This window comes from Hypomesus transpacificus, chromosome 18 (genome assembly GCF_021917145.1).
Source record: "Hypomesus transpacificus isolate Combined female chromosome 18, fHypTra1, whole genome shotgun sequence".
Classification (NCBI taxonomy): Eukaryota; Metazoa; Chordata; class Actinopteri; order Osmeriformes; family Osmeridae; genus Hypomesus; species Hypomesus transpacificus.
In genome coordinates this window covers 6738382-6758385 of record NC_061077.1, presented here as the reverse complement: position 1 = coordinate 6758385, position 20004 = coordinate 6738382, and the positions used below count along the sequence as shown (strand labels likewise).

The window sequence follows — 20004 nt, the reverse complement described above, 5'->3', positions numbered from 1 at the left end:
TACTAATTGAAATTGGAGAATATGTTATACTCTCTAAGGTTTAAGAAATAGTAGCTTGCCTCTTATGGCAAAGAGTATGCATAATTAAGGCCTCTGTAAGCTTTTTTGACAGAGATGGTGATTCAGGACTTTGCAACTAAATCAGTGAGATGGAAATTTAGAATGTTGTTGCTCTCGTATGAGTAAATGCAACTACAACTTCTGTATGACAAGGTTGACTTTTCTCTTTAGAAACTAATCAATCATTCCAAATGCTCCTGGAATTTCCCTTCCAGAGTCCCTCACAGCTATAATGTATAATGTCCCTATGAGGGGCTCAGGGGTATTGGATCATTTTGTTGGTAATTAAAGTCAGAGCCTGCAAAAATGTTCATTCAAATATGCACTCAATGCCAAATATCTATCCCATTCTTTAGCTCTGGAGGGCTTCTCCAAAAGTCATTAGTTAAATGTCAGTGGCTTCATCCAAGCCTGAGAGCTGGAGAGGGTTTACCAAAGCCTTCCCAGAGGCTTGTTGTCTTAAATAGATGTGGATTAATGAAACAATCACTTACCTCTGTCCAAACACCAAAGACATGGGGAGACATGCTGCCAATACAATGTATATCCATGTGAATGAGAGTGCGTGCCGTCTTATGTGAATTCTTGCTTCTATTTGTGTGTTTCTGAAGATGACTAAATCAGAAGAAATATGGAGCATGATCAATGTATTTAATTTTAAAGAGAGAAATCATAAAATGGTTAGGTGTTTTGGCATTAGAAGGTAGAAAGGGGGAATTTGTAAAATCTCAGGAAACCAGAGAGACTGCTGGGTGGTGCAGGTATTGTTTCAAGGGAGAGGACAGGAGAGATCAACCAGGACTGGTCACACTGGGCTTTACCTTCCTGCAAACCACATGTTCAATTGAGATGATGGTAGGAAATAATTATAAATTAATTCAGTAAATGTGGGTTGCTTTAATCAGAGAAAGGAATAGCCTCCAGCAATGATTCATTACAGCTAAAGTTTGTGAACCAAACAGTGGCCTCTGAGGCAACATCAGCATGTTGTGTGTGGGAGGAAGACAACTGTCGAAACCTCTTAGTGCCTACAAGTCCATTTCTGTTATAATTTATTATTGTGGTAATAAAAGCAACACATTTGAATAGAGCTGAACCATTTTCCAACTCCTAAATGAGTGCTGTCCAATACTGAAATGCACAGATTGCATGGAAACTAAAGGACTGTTTCACTAATCAATCTACTTATTTTCTGAGAGAAAATAGTGTTATAGTAAACTTGCTTACTTTGTATTAATGAATACATCTGTAAACCAATGGCCAACCTGCAAACACTATGCTTATAACATCCTTTAACCCTTTCAAACTGGATTCGTTTGACAGGGGCAGTCAGGGCCATGTAATGGCTATCAGAACATGGCTGTCATTTTAGTCCCATGCAAATCTGTTATATCACTTACTTCTTAAGGACTGTGTTGCTTTGGATGGTGGCTGTGAAATACAGACTCTCTTTTAACTATTTTTCTCTGTAGAACATGATCCATGTAAAACCAGTCCAAACCAATCACATTGTATGTGAACGACACATGGCTGCCACATGCAGCAAAAGTAAAACAGCTGCCCACATATATCAACACAGCACTCATTCATCCCTGGCCTCTTCGAGACCCATAGAGACAGTTGACTGCACACTGTCACATGGCCATGTTCTCCACCCTTCATCTCAATGAGAAAATAAATGTAATTTGTGGTCACTCCACAGCGGCCTCCCTTGCCTCAGTCCTTTTAGTCTACATTGCTGCCATAGCTCAGAAGGTGGCCCCACTATGAATTTGACACTGTCATCAGACATAATGATCAGAGAGAACATCCCTGTTGGCCACACCTCTCTGCAGTGGAGTCAGGAGGCCCACTGTGAGCTAGCCTGGTCGACTACAAGAGAGGGCCTTAATGTGCAAGTCTCCTGCAGGTCCCACTGTCTCCAGCACTCACCTGATTAATCAGAGTCATTCCCTTGAGTGATTGTAGCCTGCAGCCTGAGGGGCCAGAGCTGACTAATACACCCCTTTGGAAAGAGGCCTGGCTAGCACTGCCTTTACAACAAAGCAATAATGTCCACTGCTTTTACAACAGACCAATTGCAGACCATCTGTCATTAAAATAAATTCTGCCCTGTGTGTGCCGCCTAATCAATATTAGCATTGATCAGCCTAACATCTATTGAGTGGAAAAGATACTGCAGCCAGCGACTGTTGATACATTTTCTTTGAAAATAGTACAATACAGTTGAGCAAGAACATAGTCACGTAATTCTGGTTCTACTGTTTCCACAACTGGATGTCGATGACGTCATTAAATGAGCATAGTAAGTTTGTAGAAACACCTTCTGTTCTGTTGTTATGTCCAGTTATGTATCAATCTCCAACCAGATAATATAATATCCATTCACTCTGAACCACACTAGAACCTCTTGTTTAGAACTGTCCTAAACTCCACCATGACCACTGTCATTGGGGGAACACTGCTCTAGCTAAAAGGCTTCCCTCCTCCTACCCTTCCAGACCTACCACTTCCCTGTCCTCATTTAGACCCACGCCTGGCCGTCTACTGTCAGTCTGCAGCTAGCTCCCTCCCTGAAAGCTATTAGCTTGATGTGCATTTGTAGGGTATTCCCTAGAGAGATTGGGCAGAGATTGTCTGACTGGAGAATTGAAACACTGCTTGGCAGACACATTCAGCGCCGGTTGCACACTGTGTAATAGGAATGTGTGCGTGTATTTGGATGGTGTGTACACTTACTTATGATGCTGATCGGTTTTTCCTAAATAAGAAGGCAGTCACCGTCTGTCCTCTTGTGTAGCAATCTACTCAAAATGTCATGCTTCTTTCAGATCTTGTAGAATTGAAATACAAATGGCAATGTAAACAAGACTTAGATTGATTTAGAGGGAGCTGGACATTGTGTACTACAGGACTACAAGATAATATCCAACTTTTTTAGACTGGTGTCCTCAGTCTGCTCGAGCACTATTAAATATTTAGTTACAGTTGAATCTCTCCAGAGGCTCGGCCTGCTTAGTTGAAAGAAAGGTTCAATCTGGTAAAGATCCTTTCCTGCTAAATTACTTACTATTGATAGTGCTGATGATGAGGATGGTTATGAAGACGAAAATTATGTTTTTGAAACAGAAAATAACTGATGAAAACATTGATAAATGGTAAATGGACTTCATTTATATAGCGCATTTTTTTACCTCGGTGGCACCCAAAGCGCTTTACAATGTTGCCTCTCATTCACCCATTCATACTCACACATACCGACGGCGATGAGCTGCAATGCAAGGCGCCGGCCTGCCCATCGGGAGCAACTTGGGGTTCAGAGTCTTGCTCAAGGATACTTTGGTACATGGCCTGGGAGGAGTCGGGGATTGAACCGCCAACCTTGCGATTAACGACCCTCTCTACCCCCTGAGCCACAGCCGCCCTGATAGTGGTGTTTAGAGTTAGTACAGTTTGTGATTGAATACGTTTCGTAGTAGAAGTAGCATGTTTAGTGGCCGATGGTTCTGATATGAAGGGTTTGCTGCTGCTGCTATCTCTCCCAGTCCTTATGCTCCTCCTCTCCAGTTTCCAGCCTTGCAGGACAGATGTTGTTTACTGTGACCAGAGGTTAACCACATTTGCCATGGATCAGGTTAGATCAATAGCCTACAGCTGCCTCTTGAGATGTCGGATCAGACCTTCTGTTTTGTCCCTATCTTAAACCTAGAATGACTTAAATGTACTGCTTTACAGCAAATGTTGTAATGCTGCTTCTGAGTTTCGTGTGTATACTCTGTTTCTGAAATGAGGGCAACATACCAAAGTGTCTGGACATCTGTTTCATTTCAATATTTGAAATACTTGGAAATCTTTATGACAGCTTCAATGGATTGACATGTATAACATTTAGTCATTTAGCAGACGCTCTTATCCAGAGCGACTTACAGTAAGTACAGGGACATTCTCCCCGAGGCAAGTAGGGTGAAGTGCCTTGCCCAAGGACACAACGTCATGTGCACCGACCGGGAATCGAACTGGCAACCTTCAGATTACTAGCCCAACTCCCACACCGCTCAGCCACCTGACTTCTTAAGTCAGGTATAAGTATTGGATCATTTCCAAAGGCATGCCAGTAATAATTTATCCAGCACAAAACCAATTCAAACTATTTGTATTGGCAGGAGCAAGGAACAAATTATACTTGTTCTTGTTTCACTGGGCATGGGCTGTGAAATTGCAATGGCCATCCCTCACCTCTCCTTTTCGTTCTCAGTGATTGAGGCCTTATTGATTTCATTTCCAAGTGCTCATCGCTGGTCGCTTAGGAGGCTGCTCCACTTAAGGGAAGATGGTAATTTTCTGTGACACACAATAAATGTCCAGAGAGCTCCAAATGATCTGCCACAGCAAAGAAGCCAACAGACGTGCACTAAATACATCAAACATAGAAGAATAAAGGAAAAAATCCATTGCATCCACAGTAACCGCCATATTTTGGATGGCAAATTTGTTGAGCTCTGAAGCTGCCCCTAGTAGAAATGGAACTCTTTATACAATAATTTCTCATTTGTCCTCCATGTACAGTATCCGTGATTATGATATTGAATCTTCAGAGCCATTACTGAGGGAGTGGTTTTTGACAGTGGACCAGGACACAACTCATGTGCTGCGGCATAAATGTCCTAACATCTTCATCCTCAAAGAGCAGAGTGAGACTGAGAGAGTTTGTAATAGAGAAGGAGAGAGAAAGACGGTAAGAGTCTGAGAGAAAGAGAATCGTTCAACAGTTTCCCCCTTCACTGTCTGACAGTTCATCATACTGCAGTAAAAATGACAGAATTAGCTCTCTCCCCTCCCTTACCCCTTCCGCTTTCTTTTCTCCATCACTACTGTCTCTTCCTCTACGTATTGGTTCTCTTCACTGTCCCCCTCCTTCCTGTGTTGTGCCTCTAGTCTGTTACCTCCTCTTTGCCCTGACACATTGAGGTATCAGCTCAGAGGAAGTCCCAGAGGAGTTGGACTTGGGTGGGGTTATTTGAAGTAGGGTCTGGCTGTGGCTTTGATAGTATTGCATATTGATTCTCCCAGATTACCCTTCAGTGTGTTGGAGCGGGGAGCGGAGTGCTGCATACAGCACCATGTGAGCAGAATCACAAATCAGCAGCAGGCTGAGTGAGTGAGGAGGGAGCGATGGAGTGGAGGAGGCTTGGTGGGGGAGGAAGACAGAGAAAGAGCAGGGAAAGGAAAAAGGGAGGGGGGATCCACTCAGTGGGGGAGTGAAGAGAGAGAGAGAGAGAGTGGGAGGGAAAGTGAGAGAGTGGATAGACGAGGAGAAGAAGGAGGAGGGGACTGAGAGGGGGAGGGGTGGGGGTAGTGAGAATGTGTGTGTCTGCGAGCGTGTGTGTGCATGTATGTGTGTGTGTAAAACAGAGCGAGTACTGCTGCAGTGGAAACAGTGAGAGGAGGACTGCAGTTTCTGGGGCTGATGGCAGAGCGGTGGAGAGACGATACTAAGACACTGTAACATTAACCCTAAGTGCCTCTCCGGTGAATGGGTTAACCCATCGTAAAGAATAGGATTAAGGAGATTTAACTGGTAAGGGTGTTTACCACTGTCTTCTCTGCCTAGTTTGAACTTTTTGCACGAGGACATTGGGGGCTTTGTGGTTGAAGGGATTAGAGGGGTGTAACTGAATGTTGCTGTCCAGTGCAGAAGTGGAGACCAGTCTATGGAGACTAAGTTTGAGCAGGATGTGCTGTAACCAGATTTGTCTCCTCTTCTGTGCACCGTTGGACAGTTTCAGGTAGGGCTGCAACAACGTATCAATTACATCGATTAAAATCGATTATTAAAAGCGTTGGCAACGTTGTGTCGCGCAATTATTACGTTACTCAATGGCCTATATCGCTGAGATGTTTGAGTATTAAAAAAAAAAGTTTAGTTGAGCCGGGAGCGGAGCGGAGGTAGAGGAAAGGCCATCGGAGAGACGTTGTTGAAGAACGTTGTTCTGAAACACATGGCGGAGCCGCGGAGGCAGAGAAATCAGAACGACCCAAGTCATCCAAGGTGTGGGAGCATTTCACACTAAATAGATCGAAACAGTGTGTTAGTTGACAAAAGGTGAAGTTAGTTTCATATTCGACATTCGTCTCACATTCGGAAGACGCTACTTTGCAGCATCGCGTTAGGGACCGGGTGAAAACAACCCATAGCATATTGAAAAATTATATATATATTTTTTAATATTGTCAAAATTGTTTGCCTGTTTGTGCACATTCTGAAGATTTCCTGTTATATTTAGCGTGCTATTTCCTTCTGACTGCAGAACAAACTTTAATGGCGAGTTAAACATTGTGTTTTTTTTTGATAGGATGGCAGTATATGTGTTTTGATTTAATGACATTTCAATTTGTAAGGTTAGACTTGTTAACCGGTCATGTGTAGCACCAGGAGTCTGTGCAGGATCATGCTGATGGTAAATTCAGGTTGGTCTCAGTGATCATGGCTCATTTATCCCTGATGGGTGTAGCAACTATTCCTGGAGAGCATCCAGGAGGCTGGCCTATTGACAGCTGCTGTGTTTACCCCACCAGCCCCTTTCACCACCTCCCCTTGAGAAACAGTGATGTGGAGCCCAATAACAGGGCACCATGCGTACCAAATCGCAGACGGTTCTCTACTGTAGAGACCTGGGTTTCACCCTGCTTTTCCCCGTGCTCTCAGATGGGTTTGGTGTGTGTGTGTGACATGAAAGGAGCTGACAGATGTGTGGGATGGTGTAGAAACTGGATGTGTTTTTTGTACACCATGCTCTTTCTTATGGTTCTCCCCATGGGACCTAGCTCAGGCAGGCAGGACGGTTTCAAGGACACATCTGGGTCTGCTTGGACCCTGCTTGGACCTCACTATTTGGTTCTGCTTTGCTGGACTCATCGGGGCTGTGCAGTTTGTTCACAGGCCATCGTATTGATGGAGCTCTGCATCAGAACAATGTGACATTCACATTCCGGAGAAGGAGTAAAAGTTGTTGCAGATCTAATTTCATATTCAATTGAATATGAAAGTATAGTATAGTCTTGAATAATATCTGAGGTAAATCTTTATAGATTTTCTCCTTGCCACTTCTTGAAATAAGAACCAATCAATCCTGTCCCTGTCTCACTTTCTGCTGTTGTATCACTGAGCCTCAGCCAATTATTTTCAGGTGTGAACTGCGTTACAATAATGGCTTCAGTGTACATAAGGAGGACAAGGTGTATCTGAGAAGGACTTTGCATTTCTACATACACTTAATTCATCTAAAGAAAACCACATTTGGTTGATCAACTCCTGAATTCCTTTGCTATGATAAGGGTTGTTATTGTGTTTTCCCCCACCGCATATGGAACATGTATGAAAGCATTATCATGCAGATCATGGTGAAGCACATCAAAGCCCTTCCCCAACACTAGCTTAATTTTTCGTTTTGTTTTGTCTTTGAACTTTGAATATTTTAGCCCACAGAGACTGAGCAAGAAAATAAGATAGGCATTCATATTCTATCGACTCACTACTTTCAACTCACAGCTCAAATCATTTTTCACACAAACCATCACTACTCAACATACGTACAATGAGCTAAGATTCAATCTTGCTGATACATCATCATAACATTTAACGCAGCACTTTCATTGTATGACTGCTCAGCTGTCAGCTCATCGCTCCAGGTGAGGGGCCTTGTCCATTTGATGTTGTGTTGGCTGGCAGACCGTGGCACAGAGCTGCCGGGTGGATCACCCAGACCTGGAGTGCTGACAGTGCATTTTCATCACCCTTTAATCTGGCCAGCTGAGAGATAAGTCTGTTGCTTTCACAATGCCTCTCCTAAACTCCTTTTCCATCCTATGCCTGGAGTGTAGTTTAGGATGTCATGCCAAAAGTGACCCCGATTTAATAACTTAGTGTTGATGTACTAAAGAGGTGTTAATTTCATGCAGGGGGTCAGTGTCACTGTAACAAACACATTTAAATGGATGCATCATTTGCGTGTGGGATGACCGTGTTTCGCTCCAACATGTAAATACTTTATATTCGTGAGACGGAACTGTAACAATATGACTGCCATCCATTTTAAAACCTAAGGCTGTTGGCTTCCAGTACATTTACATTTACATTTAGTCATTCAGCAGACGCTCTTATCCAGAGCGACTTACAGTAAGTACAGGGACATTCCCCCCGAGGCAAGTAGGGTGAAGTGCCTTGCCCAAGGACACAACGTCATTTGGATTGTAGATGTGGCCTATCTGCGTTGCTGCAGGAGTGCCCTGCTCTGTCTCTGGTCTCACACAGCCTCACATGCAGATTAGACCACGATCTCCATGGCAGGATGATTAATCAGTCTATCAGGGGCAAGGCTGGGGAGAGGGGCTGAGCTAGGAGGGGCAGAAGGGGACATGGGGAATAGCTGTAAATGTTTCCAGCATTCAGCATTCAAGCAGCCACCCCAGCCTTTTGAAGGTTCCCCTCTGATAATAGCTGAGTCACAAGCAGCTGCAGGTAGGAGGCCCCATTGTTTTATCGACACAAGGCCTAGGTGTAAATCAGGCCTCAGGGACTGTCTGGACACAATGTGACACGATTGGGAAAAGCTCTTGATTTGTTAAGGTTGATGACATTATCCATAAGGCTTTTCCTTGACATCCTTATCCGGCTGTTGCAGTCCCAGTCTGTGTCTTCTAATAGGGTCTGGAATTTCAGGGGCCTCTAAGATTGTGAGACTTAAAGTGAGTAAGTGTGAAAAGGAAATGGGTCCTCAATACAATCCAAATACAGATAGGTGAATGGAGTTACATATGTCTTCTGTGTGCGTGTGTGTGCGTGTGTGTGCGTGCGCGGGTGCGCGCGTGTGTGTGTCGGTCAGTGATAATGTCCTCTCCTTTGGTACCACTCAAGCAGTGCTGATGACACGGTAGTGTCAATCAATTGCTGTTTGAAAGGGTTTCCCTTTCTGGCAGAACACAGTGTGGAGATACTGTAAAGGTTGAGGTCATCTAGATAGTGACCTTGAAACAGAATGAGAATCTTACTCAACTTCAGTACCACAAAAGCTGTGCTCTTGTTAAACGCCAGCGATGGTGGCAGTCGTGAAGACCACAGTGGCAGTTTGAACTGTAGACATAACGTAACTATTAAAGTATATTTAAACAGACTTTGAGGGCTAGTCTGTTCCGATCAGCCTCTCCATCTCACCCTCAGATGGTAAATAAGCATGAATGCAGCAATCCTTTGAGTGTTTTCTCAGTAATCCTATTAAAACTTTACACAAACGAGCCCATTAAGGTTCAGGGAGCCCCCAGTCCATTTCAGCGGGGGTAAATTGCCATGCCAAGAGAAGTTAAGAACAAATCTGCACATTATCTCTAATTGAAATGCACCACAAGCCTCGTTTCAGCACAACTGAGATGTGTGGAGACTCAAGATACCCATTGGCTATCATTATGATTCAATAATACATGGTCACAAATCATGTCACGTTGCATTATAGAGAAAAGGCAGGGAGAGAACCTGGTCACCACTGGTGACTCACGAGGCTACAGCTAAAGGCACAGGTAAAACCACAATTACCGAAAAAGCTCTGTTAAACCTATCTGGTGTTGGATGGACAGTAATGTCGCTTTTTGGATGTTATTTTTTCTGAATGATCAGTTCAAATAGATTCTGTAGAGGGACAGTGGTCACTGGTGACTCACTGGTAGTTCAGACAATATTTGTTCTATTTTCATTAGGGACCAATTCACTCATATAAATTTATTAGAAGTTCCAGTGCAGTGTCATGTCTTGGAGCAATTACTTTTTAATTCCTTTCTTTGACAACCTTTTCCAATTAACCCAGAATAGCTTTGTGCAACATGGCTGAATACGCCTTTTCCCTTTGTTGAAATTGAGAAAGCAACAATGTTTCCCTTGAGATACATTCAATAGACAAAAGCTTTACCAAGTGGATGCACCATTGCCTTCTAGTATTTAGCTCCGTCAGTGAATTCAACAGTAAAATCATGATTATTTGTCTAAACATAAGATTGAAGAAGACTCTCGACTGTACCTTAACTGAAAGAGCTATAAAAGGGACGACTACTGAATCCAGTGATTGGCAGGGGTGGTGAAGCTGCAGAGACCAGAGGCCAGTTCAGCTCGGGGGAATGCACACCACCCACACACACCCCATACATTTGCAGACGGCAGGGAACATTGGGGCCATACACACATACAAACATGCACACACACACACAAGCTCACTTTGGCCAAGTGAAGGCTTGGTTGTCAAAGACCCTGTGACCAACCACACCTATATAGATAACTGTGACATTCCTGTGAATACAACAACCTTTCCACAATGCCTAACGTCCAATACTTATTTTACCGCCCGAATGCTCTCAGCAACATTGCTTCAAGCCGCAGCCTCATGCCCCTGTAACCAATTTTCTCTTTGGCTACATGAAGTGGCCATTTTGAAGGATCAAATGTATTTTCCATGCTTTAGACTGATGTATTTCTTTCAAAGAATAGAATATGTGGGAGTGATCAGAAGGTTACCTCACATCAGAAAGTCACACAAACATACACATTTGCATACACACACATACACACACACACACACACACACGCACACACACACCCACACGTCTGCACACTGGTAGACAGCTGTACAAAGTGGAATGGAGGCAGGTTGTCAGGGCCAAGGGAAAACAAAGAACTGTCTGGCTGTAGTGTGTTAATTAATTCTTGTCAGGGTACTTGTTGTTGTGTAATGAAACAGCTGCAGAACTACTGGACACTCTCCTAAGGTTGTTTTGTGTCGCGACTGACCAGAGTGCTAATAGGCCCTCCTAGAGAGACTCTCCTGCACTGAAACAACATCTGTATGCAAGATGGGGGGCTGGTCTTGATTTTGCTAGATACATTAATTGATTTCCACGACCAATCAGAAACACTGATTTGAAACACAATGAATTCTTTATGTTAAGATTAACTAGGTTAAGTGTGTGTATGTGTGCATGCATTCATGTGTGTGTGTGTTTTTGTGTGTGTAGGAAGCACTTCTCTCCCTAGCTTGAGGAAGTATTTTGAACGGAGAGGTTCAGTTTACTCTTTCCTCCTGTTGATAGCATGGCAGCAACAACAGTGTAAGAGTCAGAACACCCTTACATGCTGTGTTTGTGTTCAGAAGAGGAACACAGACTAACAGCTGCCAATCCCCTTCCAACTCTAAACCAGTGTGTTTAGTGATAAGGGCCAGATCATGCCCAGAGCTGTGTAACTCTGGGTGCTGGAGCACAGCCATTTTGTTTAAACTCATGGTGATGAGCCAAAGAATCTCTCACTATTGAAATGAGAAGCACACTGGGGGACAGGCACCTAAAACTGACACTGATTACTTTATATTTCTGTGAATGGAAGCCTTTAAAGGACAAACATTGTAAAGTGTTAATTTTCCCGGAGTGAGTGGTGAAAGCTGATGATGAAACAGGGATAATGGCCGTCATAAAACAGCAATGCAGCAATGAGTCCCGGACGGTCGCAGGAGAGAGGAGGAGATAAAAAGGTTCACCACACCATATCCCTGAATGTTAATTCAATTCTGCCTGGCCTAGCTTGTCGTGAGGGTCAAACAGGAGATTAATCTTGCAGCCAAAGAGAATGCTGATCATCCCTATGTAATGCTGTCCACACCCTTTATACACTGTAACTGCAGTGCAACCCTAAAGGAGGCGTTAAGATTAAATTGCATGCGTTATTTATGTAAAGTGTACTTGTCTCTGGTTAGTATATATTTAACAGTGCCCTTGATGCTTCATGGGTGAACTGAAAGAAAACAGGATGGAATTACTGTATCTAAAATCTAAGCAATCTTGTTCAGGAGTGGAACCTATGTGAATTCAATCTTTACAGACTGTGTTTAGGTGAGCAAATTATACTTTATATAAATCTTAGTGTGCTTTCTCAGTGATTCAATGCAATTTTGTCAACCTCTAATGTAACCAGAACTGCACAAAAGAACACAAAGTACTATTGTAACTATTGTACTAGCTTTTGCTAGCAGTTGTTTTGCAGCAGTATCTCTGAACCAGTCATCTGCTTTTTGCATTGCAGACACAAAAGTTATTCCACCACCATACATTTAAACAGTCCTCTTGCCTGAATAATACAAAGCATATCCTGTCTGTAGTCATCTTAAATTTGAATTATTAATGCTCACCAACTGTAGGAGACAGGATCTCTGTCATTGAGAAATGAGAAATCTGTTCGCTTTAATTACATTTGACTTCTTTTATTCTGCCGCTGTCCTCTGCAACCCTCTGAATCCAGCTCTGGCTCAATCACTCACACCTCGACACTAGACTGCTCTCAGCTGCACTCATCACAGTTTGACTCCTGCTGATAAGAGCCCTGATTAAACAATTGTTTAGACGGGGAAACATCACTAAAGAGTGATGGCTGTGTTTCTTTTTTGCTTTAGCGCAGTAACTCCCATTCCAGACACACTCTACTGGGTTTACAGCAACGTTTTGTTTTGTCACAGATCAGAGATATGCCACACTATGAACAATACATGAAATTGTGCAGCACCATTTTGGGCACAATGATTGCTCTTCACTGTTTGATCTTAACTACATTGTTTTGTGTTTGCAGGGACTGTGTGCGGCCTAGATGTCGGGAAAGTGGAACATTTTGAAGAAGAAACCAGAGGCCATGGTAGCACCGGAGCCCACCGGGGCCAGTGCCTTAACTGTTGCCCCGGCCCCTGTGGCCTCAACCTCAGCAGATAACTCCACGGAGGTCAACAAGAACGACCCCTTTGATGAGATCAAGAACAAGTTTCTCAATGAGATCGACAAGATCCCACGTGAGTGGCTGATCATAGCTGATCATGGGTTAGGTATAGGTGAGGCTTGGTGAGGGAGAAAAGCTGGACACACCTGTCTAGATTGCCGGACATTTATTGATATGCTTTGGAACAATGGCTTTGGAATTAGATCTTGTCTCTCCCTGCAGGCATTGACAGACACACAATACCGCTTAGTCTGAATCGATCATCCACAGCCTCTGCTAATAGCACTCAAATCAAATTTTCGCACAATCTAATTGTTATCTTAGCACATCTTATTCAATGTATTTGGCCTCACATCAATGAGCAGGCTTAGTCACTGGATGGTCAAATGTCAATCTGCTTGCCTTTGTTATGTCCATATGTTTGTGTGCAACCGTGTGTGTGTGTGTTTGTATTGGTTGACGTGTGTGTATGTGTTTGTGCGTGCGTGTGTGTTTGTGTGCGTGTCCACTTCAGTGCCGTCATGGGCCATCATTGCCATTGCCGTGGTAGCGGCCCTCCTGATCCTCACCTGCTGCTTCTGCATCATCAAGAAATGCTGCTGCAAGAAGAAGAAGAACAAGAAGGGGAAGAAAGGGAAGGGGGAGATGGGCATGACCAACATGAAGGGAGGAGAGGTATGTCCAACCCTGGGGGGGTCATCATGGCAGGCTGCTGGAAACCACTTCCTGATTGCTTTGGTTATCTCAAAGCTCATTTCAGTGCTCTAAATGCAGCGTTAACGATTTAAAGGACCGTGTTCAGGACAAGAAGAAAACTAAAAAGAAAAGAAAACGTCTGGTATCCCAACACTGTGCTTAATTGCCTGAAACTTACTTTGAAATGACATGTTATAGCATATTGGTCGAAGCTGTAAAATGGCCTTAGTAGAATATTGGTCAATAAGCTTATGACCAACTTTTCATAAACTGACCATATCACTAGGGTTGACTGTTGAACTCATAAATCTTGATAAAACAAGATTTTTTTCCCTCCCTTCTTTGTTGTTGTTATACATTGTGCATTGTAGTTTGTCAAAAAGTAGTTTGTTGAGTTACAGGATCTGGGTGAAGAATGACACAACTGAATGAAACTGATGTTCATGCAGCCTCTAATGGCAATTCAAATGACCCAATGGTATAATGGCCTTGGCACAATTCAGATTCATAGTAGCCTTTGGAATCATGTAGCAATTTTAGAAATACAGTTTGTTTTGGAAATTTAAGTTTCAATAATAAAACATATATTAATTGTTAATTAGATTTCAAGGGCCTGAATACAAATACAAAGTTGTATCAAAGAACAATTCTGTAGACTTCCAGTGTGTCATTTTTCCTCTGTGTCCTAGTGTTGTTGATTATGATCTGATTTCCCTACTCTGGTGTTTGCTGTGAGTTCAATCTCTTCCTTTCTCTCTGCTCTCCTTCTTCCTGCTTTGTGTCTTATGTGTGCTCCGTGTATCTTGACTGTGGTGGACTTCTTTGCCTACGGTAGGTCTGACGGCACGCGGCGCCCTTCTCTGGCCGCTTTGTGTAAGCGCAGACCAGGGTGGGGGGAGAGGTGGGGTGGGCTGGGCTTGGAGGGGTTTGGATGGATGGCAATTATGACAATGAGTGCTATGGCTTCCTTAGTCTTGCAAGCTTAGGTGCTGCGGGTGCTTGAGGATCTATGGGAGCAATTAAGCTGCTTCGCAAATCCACTGAAATGATATGCCGCACTGACTGCCATGTCTTGAGTATCCAGAGGTCGCAATTGGGGCCAAAGATGGACTGTACAAATGTAAACCTTTACATGTCGGTGGAAATGATCTTGAATCATATCCTATGGTTGAGCATTTGAATGACGAGTGCACTGAAGCAACTCACTAGAGATCACTAACATGCATGTGCAAAGGGTGAGGTTGGCTATTTGTCAAATAATGGGTTCAACTTTACCTTATTGAGATCTTTGTACATGTTTCCATCATAATCTATGTACCATATATAATGCAATATGTTATAAACATATGTGCATCACATAGATGAAAGAACAGTAAGTCACTGAAATAAGTCAAATTTAGAAATGTCAAAAATCCGCAGTGGTATTACTGTGTCCCAATTGACCAGTGCAAACATGCTCAGAGATCAAGGTCAGATAAAGCGGTTTGTATCTCTTGACAAAGACCAACACCTGCCCTTTCAGTAGGTACCATTGAATGGCCACAACTTGACTTGAGAGTAACTATCCTGGATGACCCATGCTGCTGACATACGAGGTGGTAGTCAATGAAGCCCTTTATTCCTGAAGCAGTGGGTTGTTACTGAAGACAGCTGGTGGGCCTGACAGTGTGCATGAGTACATATGAGCTGTAGCTAAATTGTCTTTTGATGCCCAATTCAAGTAACCACCTATGTGGTTCAATTGGTGACCATCATTCAGATATCATATTGAAACACATTTTTTCAAGCTCACATATATAATGGCACACGTTCAGATGTACTTCGTTGTCTTGTAACCCCACTGCAAGTTTGGTGAAGAACTTTTGCATAGCATGACCTCCGATGGTGATGGTCCTATGCGAGTTAATCAGTTCGTAAACAGAGTTTTTATAAGCATTGCCAAACAACCAATCTTGACCACCAAGATTATCATTGATATTGACACATGATATGTCTTGTCCATTAGAATTAAGGCAATTTCAGTCACATTTTGCAATCAATAAGGAGTGTTCTTCTACAATCCTGCATTGTGTGGCCTGGCATGCTTGAATGTACAGTAAAGCATTTACCACAATCAATACCATATATAATGCAAGTATAAGGAGATGACCTGGGAGGGGTGAGGATATTTAGGAGTGAGTGTGTCTGCATGCAAGGCAACCTGCATGCTTAGTTTGTATGTGCGCGTGTTTGTGAAAGAGAGAGAGACAGAGAGTTTGTTCTTGTGTGGGTGTGTTTCAATTGTGTGCTAGGGACGAGGATTGTGCATCAGATACCATATAGTGTGTGAGTCTTTAGGGTGAGTATATAAAGTATAGTATGCTGTATTACATAATGTGATTTGTATGTTACAGTAAATGGGTATCAGTGAGTGGATTATTTGCTTGTGTGTGTGTGTGTGTTTGAGAGAGAGAGAGTCGAACTGGTGTCCTTATTATGAGTATACTGTTCCTCTTCCAGCCATGAATACTGTAGCTGGCCCCTCCTGTCTTGAGAAGCCACCAGTGTTAGGACAGAAGACAGCCATAGTAGGCCACACTGACATACCATCCAGCACCATTATTCCTCTCTTATGATGTTACTTTGATCTGGCCAGTGCAACAACACTAGAATGACAATTCTGGTGGTTCTGAAAAGATGAAAGTGGTGAGGGTTATAGTGGGTTGCCAATGCCTGGACCAGCTTCATTCTCTTTGAGGCATCATTCTGCTTACAGCAGTGCATTTTACAGGTCTTCATGTGACCACATAAATTATTTTAGAAAGGGTGAGTAGAAATAAGGAGCTTATTATCAAAATAAGCTAATTTATCAAAGTAGTATTCCCCCTTAGGGAAATATAAAGGAGGAGAATGAGAAATTGTAGTTTTAGTTTTCCAGCTATTTCTTATAGTTTGTGTAGGTTTGTACCTAACTGCGTCAGAATCAGCGTGCCTTCACCAGTCGGCCAGAAGGTTCAGCACAGTAGAGCTAATTCTGAGGTCTGACCTCGTCCACGTGTGATGGAAACTGGTTGTGACTGAGCCCCCTAGTCCTTTCAACATGCACTGAGCCATATGCTCACCCTGTATTCATGGGGACATGGTTGGGGAAATTTTTGTCTCAAATATCTGTCTACATGTTTACAGCTATTTTTTCTGTATTTTTAGAGACATTTTTCCCTTTTTAAAATTTCTATCTTTACCGAGGATATTGACAAATAACTTATGTTCATTCATTTTGTAGAGCACTTTAGTTTTTATAACAAAAAGGAAGCCCGACTTCCATATCACTGATTATCAACAGGAACATGGGTCAAAAAAGACAGCAAATGGTGTCACGCAAGGAATAGTGAAATCAAGTCATGTTGCAACTGTGGTCATCGATGTAAAGATTGCACTAGTAACAGCAGGGTTAACATGGGTAAGTGGTAGGTAGGTTCTGTGACTAACCTGACTGTCAGCAGCTTACAGAGCTTGAGTTAGGTGTGCAAAGTAGAACCCCTGTCATGGTGTCTGATGCATCCCTTCTGCTCCCCACCCTTCCTTGTCATTACAGAAACAGGATGATGACGACGATGAGGATGATGCTGAGACCGGGCTCACTGGAGATGAGAAGGAGGAAGAAGTAAAGGAGAAGGAGAAGCTTGGAAAGCTTCAGTACTCCATAGATTATGACTTCCAAGACAACAAGGTAAGTTATCTGGGACACTTATTATACGTATTCAAGCCAGGCACATCATGATGTATTTCTTAGGACCAAACAAACGTTTCTGCCAAGAATATAAATGTTTTCCAGTTATGTAAGCTATGCTGCTGGATGGCTGTACAGTAAGTTGTTGCACTTTATTCTGGTCTTTTCATTTATTGTTGAAGATCATTGTTTACTGGGCCTACCAACACATATACATTTATTGCTGTTAGATCCTAACAGTACAACCATTAAAAAGGGCTGCATCTGTGCGAACAGGATGAGCTGAGATAGAAATTGACTGAGTTGTGTCTCCTGACCCCAGCTGACCGTGGGCATCCTCCAAGCAGCAGACCTTCTCTCAATGGACAGCGGTGGCACCTCCGACCCTTACGTCAAGGTATTTGTCCTCCCGGACAAGAAGAAGAAGTTTGACACCAAGGTGCACAAGAAAACCCTGAACCCTGTCTTCAACGAGACCTTTGTCTTCAAGGTAAGATTGAGGAGTGCATTGATTTTATGTCAAAGTGAAAAGTAACGACCAAGGTAGTCTCTGCTCTTTACAGTTCGTACTGTATATTTTACAGTATATTTTTCTATCAAGGATATTCAATTCTATTTGTGTAGAATGTTTATAGTATATAGTATTATATACTATAAACTACATACTAGTTAATAGTATGTTTTACGCAAACACCATTGCGCATTATAGATGTGGTACGGTGCTTACTTGAAGACTAGTGTCAGCATAGTCGCAAGTACCGTAACATCAGAGCCTAATTAAAGCTGCTGTATGTATGATTTCCTTGTGTGTGAAGGCTATGTGAGTGTTTGTATGTGTGAATGTTTGCGTGAGAGAGAGAGACTGCAAGAGTGTGCAAGAGAGAACCATAGAGAGAGGGCTACAGCATGTGTGCCTGACTCATTACCCGTCATTACTGAGCTCCAGTAAAAATCCTTGGTGGTGGTATGCAATTGGGAATCAGTAGACCTTGGACAATGATAAAGCACACTTGTGAAGCCTTCTGCTGAAGGGCAGGTGATAGGAATTCAGTTAAGGGACAATACATCCTTCGTCCTCCACCACTCCCTGTCTGCTGACACAGCTCTCAATGAGAAGGGATCAAACCACTCAGCTTTCCCTCTTCAAGGACAGGCTGTTCTGCAGAGTGGGCACGCCATTATAGCTAGATCTGGACTCGCACCGCCAATCCCTCGTTCTACACCACTAACCATACACACGCACACACACACCCACGCACATGGTAGTCCAAGTCATGCCTCGGGAACATACAACATCTGGTTAGGATGAAAAAGAGAACAGATTCAAATACTAGTGTGACCAAAAAAGTCCAATGAGAATTATCCAGCATTCTGATCATCTTCATATGAAATAAAGCTATTTAAAATAGAGATGGAAATAATATCCTCAAAGCCCCACTGAGACACTGAACCTTCTCTCCCTCTAATCTCTTTCAGCTTCCATTCCAAGAGATGGGTGGGAAGACTTTGGTGATGTCAGTTTATGACTTTGACCGCTTCTCTAAGCATGATGTCATTGGGGAGATCAAACTTCAAATGAAAGCCCTCGACCTGGCTCAGCCTATTGAGGAGTGGCGGGAATTGGACAGTGCTGACCAGGAAGAGGTGAGTGTGACGGACCTTCAATTGTTATTCTAATCCAGTCAAGACGCCAAAGACAGAGATTGACAGCTGATTTAAAAGACAGATGCTTTTAGATGTGAAAAAGGTGTTTTTGCTAAACTGGTGTTACATAACTAGTCATAACTCATAACATATTTGGATACTGTCCAAATGTAGCCTGTAGATTCTGTTCTTATCTTTAACCTATTTGCTTATTCTCTTCTTTATGCAGCCAGAAAAGCTGGGAGATATTTGCATCTCTCTGCGTTATGTGCCCACTGCTGGCAAACTCACCATCTGTATTCTGGAGGCTAAGAATCTGAAGAAAATGGATGTGGGTGGACTCTCAGGTAAATAGACAGATAGTCAACTTCCCACAACATATCTATCTATTCTCAGACAAACACAGAGATACAGCACATCCATAATGTAGCACATTGAATTCTGCATGTATTCATGTAATAATTCATTGACACCCTTATGCAGTCTCTCTATGAGAACAGTGAATTTAGCACATGCAGCTCTGTTCAATCCATTTTTTAAATCAAATATATGCAAGGGACGTGCTATCAAAAATATGCTTTGGAAGCAATGTGAAGTGATCCAGTACAAACCTGCCAGTGGGATCTGCATGGTACACTGCTGCACGTTGCACGCCAATCTTTTTTTGGTGTTTGCTCACGTGCTGACGCTGCAGTACTCTCCATGCAGTGGTTCAACTGCCTTCAGCTAAATTGCACTGGCCCCATCTGTTGGCCATTTTCAGCATTGCGACCCCTTTACTTCGGTTGTGGAGGTGAGATCACCACAGCTATGGTTGGAGCTGAATGGTTGAAGTGTTGGTTTGCCACTCAATCTGTTTGCAGATCCTTATGTGAAGATTCACTTGCTGCAAAACGGTAAGAGGCTGAAGAAGAAGAAGACCACAGTAAAGAAGAACACTCTGAACCCCTACTACAACGAGTCCTTCAGCTTTGAGATCCCTCTGGAGCAGATGCAGGTAGACCGGGTGAAAGTGGTGGGCAGGGAAAGATATCTACACCTAGAACCTATGTTATCTTTGATATGAAAGTACCAGTTGACTCTTTAAATGAGATGTGGTTTG

At 42.9% G+C, this 20004-nt stretch overlaps 1 protein-coding gene across 4 annotated transcripts in view; it reads left to right on the top strand.

Annotated features, from left to right (window-relative positions):
- LOC124480448 (synaptotagmin-2-like) overlaps window positions 1-20004 on the top strand; it is a 40055-nt gene that overhangs the window by 15183 nt on the left and 4868 nt on the right. Inside the window, exons 1-8 of one of the 4 annotated variants that reach the window (XM_047039771.1) lie at window positions 5467-5638; window positions 12713-12926; window positions 13368-13528; window positions 17124-17258; window positions 17581-17748; window positions 18735-18902; window positions 19132-19249; window positions 19766-19899. In XM_047039771.1, coding sequence (XP_046895727.1) covers window positions 12731-12926; window positions 13368-13528; window positions 17124-17258; window positions 17581-17748; window positions 18735-18902; window positions 19132-19249; window positions 19766-19899 — 1080 coding nt within the window. In that variant the 5' untranslated portion in view covers window positions 5467-5638; window positions 12713-12730. Of the gene's footprint in view, window positions 1-5466; window positions 5639-5728; window positions 5847-6053; window positions 6110-12712; window positions 12927-13367; window positions 13529-17123; window positions 17259-17580; window positions 17749-18734; window positions 18903-19131; window positions 19250-19765; window positions 19900-20004 lie in introns of those variants that run through there. The other 3 variants (XM_047039774.1, XM_047039773.1, XM_047039772.1) reach the window with 3 other exon arrangements.